The sequence below is a fragment of the Eurytemora carolleeae genome, unplaced genomic scaffold, assembly GCF_000591075.1.
Source record: "Eurytemora carolleeae unplaced genomic scaffold, Eaff_2.0 scaffold122, whole genome shotgun sequence".
Taxonomy (NCBI): domain Eukaryota; kingdom Metazoa; phylum Arthropoda; class Copepoda; order Calanoida; family Temoridae; genus Eurytemora; species Eurytemora carolleeae.
Window position 1 is genome coordinate 381,813 of NW_019396131.1, and position 15,279 is coordinate 397,091.

The following is a 15,279-nucleotide window of genomic DNA, read 5'->3' on the forward strand; positions in this document are numbered from 1 at the left end:
TCACTTTCCTCTCATGTCGGTTGATGAGGTAAGGATTCACTTTCCTCTCATGTCGGTTGATGAGGTAAGGATTCACTTTCCTCTCATGTCGGTTGATGAGGTAAGGATTCACTTTCCTCTCATGTCGGTTGATGAGGTATGGATTCTATTGATATGGGAAAACACCAATAATACCAAAAGTAAAAAGTTAACAATTAAAAAAAATAATCTTCGTGTAAAACTTTAGGAGTCAACATCTCAGAGTTCTGTAGGGAATACGGAAAGGAGGGGGTGGGTGGGGGGTGAGATTCTCCTGGTTCTTGAGAGTACAAAGGGAAACAATTCCTGTTTATAAGTTGGTCCAATTTTCTCAGTTCCGATTTAAAGAAGCAATAATTTTACTCAATTTTGTAAATATTTTGTTGATGCCTCAATTTCATAAACTATTTTTTGGTTACACGGTATTGGTGGGGCTTATTCATTAAACAAGCATTAACCTTAAATTGAAGTTTGTATAAAAAAAATTCTTAATTTGTTAAAACTTTTAAAATATGAAAAAGGAAATTTTTTCTCATAAGAAATATTCTTCGTTAAGAAACATAAAAATAAACCGGTTTATTCATAACAATTAAGGATTTCCATCTGATATCATATAAAAATTTAAAAATATTGTAAAATTTAATTAAAATAAATCATTAAAGTTAAAAATTCATAAAGATTAAACGATTTAAAATTTGATAAGGAAAATTTTTATTTTAAATAATGCACTACTTACAAGACACTTAATGTTATATAAACGTTCATGAATCAGTTCATTCAATATTTGGACAAATTGAATTAGAACTGTGAAATAGTAACACACCATTTTATGGGGTCTTCTATCAAACTCTAATTATAAGTATCGCTGGGCACCTTCAAACTTCACTCCGTTAAAATAAATTAACGTGTATAACCTTTTGTGAATTTTTAGTTCAATAAACGGGTTTTCCGTTCGTTTATAATCTCAATTTTAACTTCCTTCGCCGTTATCCGTTAGTCAGTTCGTTAACGCAAGATTTACTTTGTTTATTGCATTAAAATAAAAATATATAAGAAACTTGAATTTCGCGTCATCAGCTCGGTTTTTTAATTATTTAAATGGTTCATTAGTTCGTGAACAATTTGAAAATTAACAGGTGTTCCCGGTAAGTCTGGAAAACTGCCCCTGCTCATTGTAATCATAAATGAAAATACAAGTTTGTTTTCTTGACAACACAATTTAACTAGATTAGGTCATTAGGTCAGATAATATAGGTTAGAGACAGCTTTCTAACACTTTCCTTTTCCTTGATCGCATTGTTTAAATTTTGCATTCTTCGCGTTTTTAACAATGCAGACTGCAAGATCAACAATAAACAAATAAACAAGCAATCTAATCAAAATATACGATAAGAAGCAAGCAGTTTATGATAATGATGATGATGATGATAATGATGATGGTTATGATGGTGATGATGATGATGATGATGATGATGATGATGATGATGATGATGATGATGATGATGGTAATGATGATGATGATGATGATGATGATGATGATGATGATGATGATGATGAAGATGATGGTAATGATGATGATGATTATGATGATGATGATGATGATGATATTGATGATGATGATGATGATGATCAGAGCCCTAATTGTAATTATAAATAAAAATTCAAGTTTTTTTCTTAAAACTTGTGACCACACAACTTAACTAGATTAACTAGGTCATTAGGTCAGATAATATAGGTTAGAGACAGCTTTCTAACACTTTCTCTTTCCTTAATCGCATTATTTTTGCATTCTTTGAATGTTTATCAATGCAAACTGCAAGATCAACAAATTAACAATCTTCCTCTTCTGTCTATATATAGACTTTGCTTGTCTGGGTGTCTGTTTGTATATAATAAAAGTCAAAACGGCTGAACCGATCGGGCCCAAATTTTGTGTGGGACTTCGAGTGACCCCAGGGAATGTTTATGAATGATCAAAAATTCAATAATTTTTGCTCAGAATTTTTTTTATTTTTGTAAAATTTTGAAAATGCGCGTAAAAATATTATAAAATCCGCAAACTTTTTTGATATCGTACATAGAGAAGATGCTCACAGATAAAGCCACAATTAAAAGTTGAAATAGAATATGAGCGCGAAGCGCCCTAAAATTCTAGTAAACAAATAAACAAGCAATTTGATCAAAATATGATGGGCGGATTGTTGGTAACTAACATTTTGGTAACTAGCATTTTGGTAACTAACAATTTGGTAACTAACAATTTGGTAACTTGACAATTTGGTAACCAACAATTTGGTAACCAACAATTTGGTAACCAACAATTTGGTAACAAACAATTTTGTAACCTGACAATTTGGTAACTTGACAATTTGTTAACTAACAATGTGTATAATTGAAACTAATGTTTCACAATCATTGTTTGCATATTTATTTGTTAAATACATAGAGAGAAAAAAACAATATGCAGGATTTTTTAAAAGTTTAGTATGACAAATCCGCTAAAACTGTTTGTAAACTTCACAATCTCTCATCTCAAAATGGCAGGGTACGAGTTTCTCCGAACATCGAGGGGAGGTGTATTGCTGTAGGAACAAAACCCAGCTTGAGCGAATGAGACAGCTCCATAACATTTGCTCCAAATGGGATGAATCAACTGTATAGGAGTACACCTGGATGCAGTTAATGCACTAATTTAAGTTTCCTCATAAGCCTGTAGTTTAAATGTAATCATAAGTAAAAGAAGTAAATGATATATGAAAGTTTAATAACCCAGAGCTGAAAACTTTAGAATGGTGGATATCAGGATTAAGGCTTAAACCACTCTTTTTCTTAATATCCAGTTTAAATATTGCTTGTTCTCCACATGAATTTAAACTCCAGAGAAGCTAATCCATCGGATATCTGGATATTTCATTCTAAAGTTTTCAGCTCTGGTGATTCATTAATCTTTAAACAGTCCTGCTTATTTCATTTTAAAATTTTACTGTAAACCAAATTGTCAGGTTACCAAATTGTCAAGTTACCAAATTGTTACCGGTTACCAAATTGTCAAGTTACCAAATTATTAGTTACCAAATTATTAGTTACCAAATTGTCAAGTTACCATATTGTTGGTTACCAAATTGTCAAGTTACCAAATTGTTAGTTACCAAATTGTCAAGTTACCAAATTATTAGTTACCAAATTGTTAGTTACCAAACTGTTGGTTACCAAATTATTAGTTACCAATAATCCGCCCATCCAAATATACGTTAAGAATCAAGCAGTTGATGATGATGGTGATGTAGATGATGATGATAATGATGATGATAACTATGATGATGATGATGATGATAATTATAATGATGATGATGATGATGATGATGATGATGATGATGATGATGATGATGATGATGATGATGATGATGATGATGATGATGATGATGATGATGATGATGATGATGTTTAGGTTGAGCAGAGTTTTCGATCCCATCTGGTGAAGAAGAATAAGAACCTGAGTACTGCGCTAGAAGAAGCGAGAACGTATTTAGCGAAAGTAAAAATTTAATTAATTTTCTAAAAAATAATTCATCAATTTCTGAATTTATTAATTTTTATAAATGCTACATTGCATTGCAATGAAAAAATTCAAAGACCAATAACTAATAAATGTGGATAATAATAAGAAACATTCATATCTCAATAAAACTAATCTAAAAAGCTAAAACAAAACAAATCTAAAACTAAACTAAAAGTTAATGAAAAGGCAAACATTTCCAAGAAAAAAAAAGGCTAAAAAGAAAAATCTAAAAGGTTTATTCCACAATTTTTTTCTAATGTTTTTATTTTTTCAAATTTTATTCAACGTTCAATACTAAGCGAAATAATTGAAATGAATTATTTCCTATTTAATAGAAACGCCGCAAAGGCTTTTAATGGCGAATTATGTCGTCTTTGGTCAACGTCGTCGTTTTCCAGTGAAATTATTAAAAAACAAAGACGACTGTTAAGTTGTCTGCCTGTACAAAAGGCTTGCAGTGTAACAAATTTACGAACCGAAGACGACTTTTATTCTGCTTCACAGAGGAAATCACTGAAAATAGATCCTGAGAATGCGGTTGGAAACCGAGAACAGTGAAACAGTTGTTGATGCTTTACTGAAATTTAAAAATATTACTGAACTTGGTAATTTTATAACTGAATAAATCTCTAATTACAAGGAACAGTTTAAAATTAAAAGAACGAAGGAAGCCGACATTCATTCCTCTGTTTTTTGATGAAACAATATAGTGTATATATTTTCAAACTTAATTTTAGAACACTCATCAGAAGCTGGACTACTGGAGTTGTAAGCCTAAGCCCCCTCGCTGGCCTAAAATATTTGTGATCATGAGAATGTACTGGAAAAATCTACCAATGGAGTATTACGATTTTAAACTCAAAAGGTTTGTAGAATTTGTTGGAAATGAAATGATAAAATGTTGGAAAATTTATTTCAAAAGAGTAGAATTCAGAGACGACTGGACGGATTTCGTCATTTTTTTTACATTAATCTTTGCAACTATGCTTCCATTTTTCTTTAATGAGAAAACAAAAAATATCATATGTAGTTTAACAGAAACCTGTACCCTATCGTGTGTCTTCTGTCTTTTAACAGCATAGGATTAACTTTCCTAAAATTTAAAATTATCAACATTTTGACAAATTATTTTCAACTTATATTTATTTTTTCAGTTGGAAACAATTAACGCCAGTGCAGAACTGGAGAAGCTGTACAGCATTAGTGGGACACAAGGTAGGTGTACAGCAGATAGTATACACATGTACAACATTAGTGGGACACAAGGTAGGTGTACAGCAGTTAGTATACACATGTACAGCACTAGTGGGACACAAGGTAGGTGTACAGCAGATAGTATAATCAATGTACAGAATTAGTGGGACACAAGGTAGGTGTACAGCAGATAGTATACACATGCACAGCATTATGGGGCATAAGGTAGATGTACAGCAGATAGTATACACATGCACAGCATTATGGGGCATAAGGTAGGTGTACAGCAGATAGTATACACATGCACAGCATTATGGGGCATAAGGTAGATGTACAGCAGATAGTATACATATGTACAGCACTAGTGGGACACAAAGTAGGTGTACAGCAGATAGTATACACATGTACAGCACTAGTTGAACACAAGGTAGGTGTGCAGCAGATAGTAAACATGTACAGCATTAGTAGGACACAAGGTAAGGTGTACAACAGATAGTAAACATGTACAGCATTATTGGGACACAAGGTAGGTGTACAGTAGATATAATACACATGTACAGCACTAGTAGGACACAAGGTAGGTGTACAGCAGATAGTATAAACATGTACAGCATTAGTGGGACACAAGGGAGGTGTAGAGCAGATAGTATACATATGTACAGTATTATTGGGACAAAGGTAGGTGTACAGCAGATAGTATACACATGTACAGCACTAGTGGGACACAAAGTAGGTGTACAGCAGATAGTATACACGTACAGCATTAGTGGGACACAAGGTAGGTGTACAGTAGATAGTATACACATGTACAGCACTAGTGGGACACAAAGTAGGTGTACAGCAGATAGTATACACATGTACAGCATTAGCGGGACACAATATAGGTGTGCAGCAGATAGTAAACATGTACAGCATTATTGGGACAAAGGTTTTTCTATATTGAATTAGGAGAAAAAAAAATAAAAGTCGTCTTTATTTGCACGAATCTAAACCAAAAACTAAATTTTAAATTTATTATACGGTGGTAGGCAATTATATCAATATAATGAAGAAGACTTTTTAAAAAAGTTTTTATTGTTAAAAACCTTTTATTGATTTGAAGTTTACAGGTAATTAAAGAGAAGCTTTTTTAATTGACAGTTTTCATGTTTTGTGTATCCGTTCGGTTTAAAAGTTTGATATAAATCAAAATTGAAATCGAAAGTCGTTTTCATCATATTGCTATAATTGACTACCACCGTACGTAGAATAACAAAATTTGTCAAAATTCATCGTCATTTTAAAATGAATGGAGGGAACCCCTTTGGAAAGTTAAATGGGAAAACGAGATAATTTTAGAAATTGTTTTTGATTAAAACGCGATGAAATAAACGGAAGTCAATTTTTTTGCTAAAAATCTCGGGATCAAGAAAATGTAACTTCAGTTTATGCAGACATAAAGATTATATACTGTAGTGGTCATACCTTGAAGGGTAAACTTTAATCCTTAGGTTAAAAGTACCCACATTTGATATCGAGATCAAGGGATCAAGAGGGTTTGTACCTCAACGCCATATATTTTTACATTCATTGGAAACAAACAAAGAAACATTTAAATCGTCATCGATACTTGATACATGTTAAAGATATATCTTATAAATAATAAATAACTTTCTGAAACTCTTTTTTATTTTCAGCATAGTATTTATCTACTGGGGGGAGAAGAAGTTGATACAGAATCCCCAACAGGGTCAAGAACCGTTAACAGGGTTACCAGGTAAACAGGGTTACCGGGTAAACAGGGTTACCAGGTAAACAGGGTTACCAGGTAAACAGGGTTACCAGTTAAACAGGGTTACCAGGTAAACAGGGTTACCAGGTAAACAGGGTTACCAGGTAAACAGGGTTACCAGGTAAACAGGGTTACCAGGTAAACAGGCTACCAGGTAAACAGGGTTACTTGGTAAACAGGGTTACCAGGTAAACAGGGTTACCAGGTAAACAGGGTTACTTGGTAAACAGGGTTAGTTGGTAAACAGAGTTACAGGGTAAGGAGGGTTACCGAGTAAACAAAGTTACCAGGTAAACAGGCTACCAGGTAAACAGGGTTACTGGGTAAACAGGGTTACCAGGTAAACAGGGTTACTTGGTAAACAGGGTTACTGGGTAAACAGGGTTACTTGGTAAACAGGGTTATCGGGTAAACAGGGTTACCAGGTAAACAGGGTTACTGGGTAAACAGGGTTACCGGGTAAACCGGGTTACCGGGTAAACAGGATTAACGGGTAAATAGGGTTACCGGGTAAACAGGGTTACCAGGTAATCAGGGCTGTCAGGCAAACAGGGTAACCTGGCAAACAGGATTACTAGGTAATCAGGGTTACAGGTTACCAGCCTAAAACAAGGTTTTGATTGTCCCTCTATATAGGTATGATTGTGAGACTGGTAAATGGTCTGGTGGTCCAAGTATGCTTCTGGCAAGGAGATGGTCTGGTGCTCTGGTTGTAGGTAAACTTTATGCGTCATTTTTCAGATTAAACAAATATTAACTTTTAATTTATTAAAATTTTTGTTAAGAAACAGTGAAACAAGGAAAAATCGTAATGGAAGTTTCTGTAAATAAACATGGTGTCCCATATCATATCAGATCGTTAATCGGCCAAAATTACGATTTTTGGGACTAATCAGATAATTTAAGAAGATTGAATCATTTTGAAAACTTGAATAAAGCTAATTTAAGAATTTTCTTGCGGAAAAGGCTAGGTTTTTCGAGTATTATGGTTTTTTTGGCGTTAAAACTCGGAGTTAATCTAATATGATATGGGATGTAAATAATTTTTATTTTATTTTTTATTGTTATAACTAGCTGAAGTGCCTCGCGCTGCCCGTGAATTAAAAACAAATTTTGACAAAAAAAAACAGCTGATTCGGTTTAGCCGGTTGACCAGCTATAGCTAACGACTCCAAGGGTTTATCATTGAATCCTTCAGGGGTTTTAATTTCCATTGATTTTTATTTGTCTGAGAGTAAATGACATTCTTTTGTAAATATTAAATCGATTAAAAGGGGCGGGATTAAATGAAAATTGTTGCATATAGGACTGAATACTTTAGACAATGTAATCTACACTCTAAAAAATGCAATTTTGGTCTTTAGCATCAGGCATCAAAGTTCTTCTTTCATATTTCAAATGTCTTCTTTCATTACTCAAATTTTGTTAAATATTTTCCAAAATTACAATCTAACAAAACTTGTTAATAGCTTACACATTGTTCTCTCAGCATGTGTCAAACTTTGTTATATGACATCTTTCTTTTGTCATGTGACAGTTTTCTTTCATTGTAATTAGCCGATATTTTAGTTTGTGTAAGATTAAACAAATTTTGATTTATGATCAATCAAACGTTGAACCATCTGCCGGGCTGGCACGGCTTGCACGGCTGGCTGGAGGGGGAGAATCAGCTGACTTTCTAATTAGTGACAGTTTAGTCTGTTAGCCGACAGCGCTTATACCTACGTCAATTCGATCTGGAAATTTGGAGATATCAAAAAGATTTAAAGGGAAACCTCCAAGAAACTGGAAGAACAAAATTAAAACTTGTTTAAGCCTTTGTACACTCTCTCAAACTAATGCTTGCATTTTCAATGCTTTGCTTGAAAGAGAGTATCAATGCAAAACCAAATCTTCCATAATTCAGACTGAAGAATCTACTTCTACAAGAATCAAATGTTGTCTAAATTGGTGATCAATTGATGCCCAGTTCTTTAAGCTTTGAATTAAGTAATAAAGTGTATTATAAACAGCAAAACTTATGCTGCATGTTACTTTAAAGATTTGTATTAAGATCTTATATTTCTGCCTCATGTATTTTTATTATAAAAAAATGTGATAAACTTTAAACTTATGATGTTTAAATTTTTGTTTTTATCAATTGCATTTTTGCAAATTTATGCGTTTTAAAAACTAATAAATTGTATAAAAAATTGAAATTTTACATAACAGCCGGATATTTATGTAACAAACTTTGAATCTAGTTAAAACAAATATTGAGTGAATAGGTGGCGCCACCTGTAACAACCTCTTTTGACGGGTCAAGATTCAAAGCTGAATAATCATATAACAAATGATTACATAGTTGCGCAGTAAGTTGAAGGGACATCCAACAAATTTTGATGCATGCTAATTTTTAAACCGCGCAGTGTTGCTGGTTGAATCGACATGAAACAAAATTTGTGAGATGATAATTATATGGAGGCGCGGCACAGCGAGCGGACAAACACCGGTTTATAGATCATGTAACAAACTTTGAATTAAGGCGACTGAAAATACATTCAACAAAATTTGACGAATGATTCTACTAAGGTGTATTTGAGTCCGGTGCTCTAACAAATTTTGTTAGATGAAAATTTGGAATTTCTTAGAGTGTACTGCATCGGTGGGATCGGAGGGAAAGGAGGAACCTATGAGAGGAGACTTGATACTGTATATTTTAGACAATGTAATCTACTGCATCGGTGGGATCGGAGGGAAAGGAGGAACCTATGAGAGGAGACTTGATACTGTAGAATGCCTGGAACTAGATGAAGAGGGGGTCAGGAGATGGAAACCTCTGGCTAACATGTCCACTCCGAGATCCTCCCACACCTGCGAGGTTATGGATGGTCTGATCTACGTAGTGGGAGGAGGAGATGGCAAGGATTGGTTATCATCTGCGGAGGTAAAGCATATATATAAATAAATATTGGCTTTTTTCTTGGTTTTTATCCAATAAACGTCAATATGGTTGAACTGGCCGTTTCCACTTTTTCTTTATTTATTACATAGTCCCAGGTAAAATAGACAGAAGGATAAGATTAAACATTACCGGTGCAACTTTGCCACCTCTCTAGCTCCTCTACTTTTGATTTAACTCACAAGTATTAATCGGTAACACTTGTGTTCTTCACAATAGCTGATCATCATAAGAGGAGTTATTAATATGAATTTGAAGACATTTCAATCTTACGTTTAATACACTTTAGTTAAACTTGGCAATGAAGAATTTTATTCTATTTTTGGAGCAAATCAACATTTTTATTTAAAAACAACAATATCTTCATAGAATAAAAAGAACTTACTATGATTCATGGTGATTTTTGATTTATTTAAGAATTCATTAATTGTATAAAAATTAAATGTTAGTTTTCATAATAAATCATCTAATAGTTTTTTCAGTATTTCTATTATTAAAAGAGATTTGTTGAAAAAAAAACTCGGTAATTATACATCATTAAAGGGAGTGACCGGCAATGTATGGTACCGTCATTGAACTGAGAATGTAGTATTGTGAAGAAATATTTTACGATTCATTTGAGACATAAAACGTTTTAATGATGCATAATTACTGAGTTTGAACGCAAAGTCGACTTTCAAAATCATCCATTGGGGTGGTTACGTTTTGAGAATCGATTTTTTAAAAATTATTAAGTAACGACGACAAAAAATGTAACAAAATTCTACAGTAAACTAATTAGTCGTTTAGGAACAGTTTGAGAAAATAAGAATTAACTCTTATAATCGAAAATAAGTAATCTTGTTCAGTTATTAGTTTCTGAAATCTTTAATTGTTCACAAACATTTTCTGGAGCTTATATTGAAAAGATGACATTTGAAGAATTTGTAGAAACCAGCGAAAAAATTCCTAAAAAATAATAAATTCAGTTTAATAATGAAAAATAAATAATTGATTCTAACATTGATTATTGACAAACTTTTATTGAGAAATATATGTTCTTAAACATCTAATTAGTTTACTGTTGAATTTTTTATACATTTTTTGTCGTCGTTACTTAATAATTTTAAAAATAACGATTCCTAAAACGTAAATACCCAAACAGATGATTTTGAACGTTGACTTTGAGCTCAAACTCAGTAATTATACATCATTAAAACGTTTTATATGTCTCAAACGAATCCTAAAAAAATTCTCCACAATACTACATTCTCATTTCAACTTCCATACATTGCCGGTCACTCCCTTTAAAACGTTTTATATGTCTCAAATGAATCCTAAAAAATTCTCCACAATACTACATTCTCAGTTCAACTACCATACATTGCCGGTAACTCCCTTTAATACATAGTTTAACCAAATTCCAGAATTATTTTGTTTGTCAATATTGATATTATATAAATAATATAGAAGATAATATGTTTCTATAATATATTCATGTTATCTGTCCAAATAATGACGATAAATAATTCTCTCTATATACGAGTATATAAAAGTATAAAATAGTCAAATTATATACGGTGGTAAGCGTAATTATATCAATACAATGAAGACGACCTTTTATTTAAGTTTCGATTGTTAACAAGGTTTCTTCGAATTACAAGTTGCCAAGTACTAAGTAGCTTTTTTAAAGCTTTTTTAAATTGATAATTTCTCTTGACTTTTATGTGTTTGTGTATCCATGCTGTTTAAGAACTAAGTTTATATGAAAATGTAATTCAAAAGTCGTCTTCTGTCGATACAATTGCCTACCACTGTACCATAGCAAGGATGTCTATATAAGAGTATAAAAGTATAAAATGGTTAAATTATATAGCAAAGCAAGGATGATCATTATTTAAATGATAGTAAAAATGGCCTATGATCATCAGATGATAAAGTATAGTTGATCATTGAACAAATGAGATAATTATTGATCAAATGACAAAACATCATATTGACGATATAGAAAGGTTATCATTGTTAAAATAATGTTTCAAGGATGATCATTTTGATCGGATGATATTGAAAGATGAATATGATCATGATCATGATATTACAAGGATTGGATAATCATATTAAAAATTTTATAGCCCTTAGCACTCAGGGTAAACAGGAGAGCAAAGACCTCTCATACAATCAAAATCATTTTATTACCTTAAATTTGATCTCACAAGGAAGGGAAGCACGTGCCCTTATGCCCCCCCCCCCCCGTTACGGAACTGATTGACTCCATGATATAGCTAGGATGATCAATCATTATTCATAGAATGATATAGCAAGGGTCGTTGATCAATAATCAATGATCATTGATAGAATGACATAGCGATGATGATTATTTTTCAAATGATATACAGTGAGAACCAGAAAACTGTGGAAAAAAAATTTCATAATTAAAAGAAGAATTACAACGAGAATTTCATTGATTTCTGATTCAACCTGTAGCAATGATCATCAAAAATCATTGATCCAAGCTGGGAACTCCATTATGAGCTTGGAACTATAGAATGGTAAATATCGAGATCAATTCTTAATCCTCTCTTCTTCTAGCTTAATCTCGAGACTAACCTAATCTTGTGCTTGTATCCTTGAAAAGTGTATAAAATTCAACCTATCAGAGTCGGATATCAGAAGCCGCGGGAAATTTGAAATTTTGCGCGCCATTTAAGATTAATATACAGAAACGGGAGGGACTCTCTAATTTTGAAAAACCGGTTTTTGATTTTTCTGTGCTATATCCAAAAAAGAGTGGATTAAGCAAGAAATTAAAAGTGTCCACATTGGATATTCGGATTTAGAAGTCGGGATTAAAGTTCCCATTCTAAAGTTCCCAGCTCTAGAATAAGAAGATTTTTTATTGTTAAACCTTATATTATTTAGGTGTATGACCCAAAGAAGAACCGATGGAAAACAATATCGGATCTCTCCGCTAAGCGGTGGAAATGTGGTTTAGTCCAGCTCGGAGGATATCTCTACGCTGTCGGAGGCATGGATTCTCCCAGGGCAGGGTTCTGGGGAGCTCCGCTTAATACAGGTTAAATACAATATTAAGACAAAATCGTCAAAATTACAGTAGTCTCAAGAAAAAAAATTGAGAAGACGATATTAAGTCTTGAGTTTTAATAAAGTTGATCTTATAGCTACAATAACCCATTCTACAATGATTTTTTAATCATCAAAAACATAGTTTTGGTTTCAAGGTCGTCTTTCTTAATCTTTAACTTTGAAAAAATTGTCACCTAGATTATTTTTAAGTAATCTGAACATTTTTAGACCCTAGACTATTTTTATTGTATCTTAAAAACACTTCTTGAACAACAGAAAACAGTGTTGGGGGAGAAATTTAATGAGAAATTCCATACAAAATAAAATAAATTCAGGTTAATTTTTTCTGACCGAACCCAGGATCCGGATCCGTTATATATAATTAATATTTTCAGTGGAACGATATTCAGCAAGAACGGATACCTGGACGAATATTGCTCCGATGCATGAGAGTAGGTTCGGTTGTGCCGTAGTATCCCATCAAGGAAAGATCTATGTGAGCGGAGGGTTCGGACAGGATAAAGCAATTCTCAGCAGCGTAGAGTGCTACGACCCGGAGACAGATAGATGGTCTAAACTCTCCAATATGAAGAAAATGTGCGGTTTTGTCGGCGGAGTTCTGATAGATCGTCCAGTACTATTCGAGACAGAGGGAGAGACCAAGATAGTTGCCCAACGGAGCTCACGTACAGAAGGAAGGTCGATACGTTCCAACAGTAATATGTGACTTCGTGACGTCATTCAGAACCAGTTTTATCGATGGAAAACTATTGGCTAGCCAACTCTTTCATTAAGAGTTCCTCTACAGATTCACATCTAGTAGGACCTCTCTCTTATTCTACTATGTAGTACCACTGGAGAGACTCTGTCTATAAGAGTTCCACAGATTCACATATAGTAAGACCTCTCTCTTATCCTACTATATAGTACCACTGGAGAGACTCTGTCTATAAGAGTTCCACAGATTCACATCTAGTAAGACCTCTCTCTTATCCTACTATATAGTACCACTGGAGAGACTCTGTCTATAAGAGTTCCACAGATTCACATCTAGTAGGACCTCTCTTTTATCCTACTATATAGTACCACTAGAGAGACTCTGCCTATAAAAGTTCCACATATTTACATCTAATAGGACCTCTCTCTTATCCGACTATATAGTACCACTGGAGAGACTCTGCCTGTAAGAGTTCCACAGATTTACATCTAGTAGAACCTCTCTCTTATTCTTGTATCCATGAAGAGACAGTGAAACAGAACCTATTTATTTTCTAGTCAGGATGTTATCCTTACAGGGAATGTCTACGTAATTTAAAGTTATTTCTACCATTTTTTTATAAAAGCAAATTTCCCGGGCATTTAAAAAATATATTTTTTATAAGCAAGCGAGATAATGACCTATTTCCACATATTTTAATTCTTAGTTTAACCAAAAAACTGAAAGATGTCCTGAAATCCTGAACTAAACGATAACTCTAGATTACGTTGACAATTCCTTTGAGCTATTCGGAGCTTCTTTTTTAGAGAATCCATGGAATTCGACAAATGCCCCACATCAAATTACAGCTGTTTAAAACCCCTAAAGAAAAGTCAGCTTTCAAAACCAAATTCAGTACTTTGGAAGTTTTTTAGCCCGTGCTTTCAGGATCGAGTTCATAATGATTTTGAGAGAATTAAAACTTTTGGATTAAAGATTTATTAAGATTAATATAATCTCATCTTGGACTTGGAAGCAAATTGTGCGTAAAAAGTTAGATTACTTTCTCAATTAATTCTCTTCAACTTATCTCTTTTTTTTAACAAATGTCTGCAAAATTAATCAGCAGCTGATTTTCAGTCTTAATAATTGCACTGAATTTTCATCATTAGAATTATTCATTCATTATTTTTAAAATTTATTAAAAATTAATTTCCACAAGTGAAGATAAATGATGATGTAAAATCTTTATTTAGAACTAGATTTTCTAATTAATTAAATATTATTGTGAAGTATCAAAAATTTGTATTTCAATATTTGATCTCTATCAGGATTTATTGCAGGAAATTTTAAAAATATTTTACTTCACAAAATTTTCATCTGCAAACATTTTTATCAAAAATTATTAAATTATTATTATTTAAAATGTTGAAATTAAAATCCAAACTGACCAATCTTATAATGTGAAATCTAAAAATGTGACTGAAAGGAATTAAGTTTTCGTATCCCTATATCTATAAAACCTAATTGTGTAAACCTTTGATATTTCAAACTTAGGTTATTTGATCTAACAGAAGTCAGAGTTTGAAATGTCTAAAGTCTACGACATAGGGTTTCAAAGATATAGGGATTGTGAAATCATAGTTTGTGGCAAAGACTCAATTCCTTTATTCATCATTGAGTAACAGATATAGCTTTTTAAGCTTTTTTTCTTATGTGTAAGCTCTGAAATGTAACCCCAAAAGTCCTACGCGTTGAAACATAAAAAAAACTTCTCTATTTGAAACTAGTTGAAATTAAGACATATGTGCTAGTCATATAAAGCCAGCAGTGTTTGCTTGCAAGTCATAAAATCGTGAATTTATTTCATCACAGTGATATATCAGCTTAACAGTTATACAGCTAAGCAAGCTCTACAGTCATATAGTTATAAAGCATTTTGTCAGTATTTAAAAAAGTGTTATTTTGTAATATGGTCTTAATTATTGATTAAATGTATTCTTATTCTATTCGAATTGTATTTACATAGATACATG

At 32.7% G+C, this 15,279-nt stretch overlaps 1 protein-coding gene across 1 annotated transcript in view; it reads left to right on the forward strand.

Moving 5' to 3' along the window:
• LOC111695877 (kelch-like protein 5) overlaps positions 1–14,130 on the forward strand; it is a gene marked incomplete in the record, with an annotated part of 20,252 nt that extends 6,122 nt beyond the window's left edge. Inside the window, 8 exon segments of the mRNA XM_023465342.1 lie at positions 3,467–3,553; positions 4,315–4,442; positions 4,732–4,792; positions 6,448–6,527; positions 7,179–7,258; positions 9,245–9,468; positions 12,382–12,535; positions 12,942–14,130. Coding sequence (XP_023321110.1) covers positions 3,467–3,553; positions 4,315–4,442; positions 4,732–4,792; positions 6,448–6,527; positions 7,179–7,258; positions 9,245–9,468; positions 12,382–12,535; positions 12,942–13,273 — 1,146 coding nt within the window.
• Positions 14,131–15,279: the final 1,149 nt, after the last annotated feature.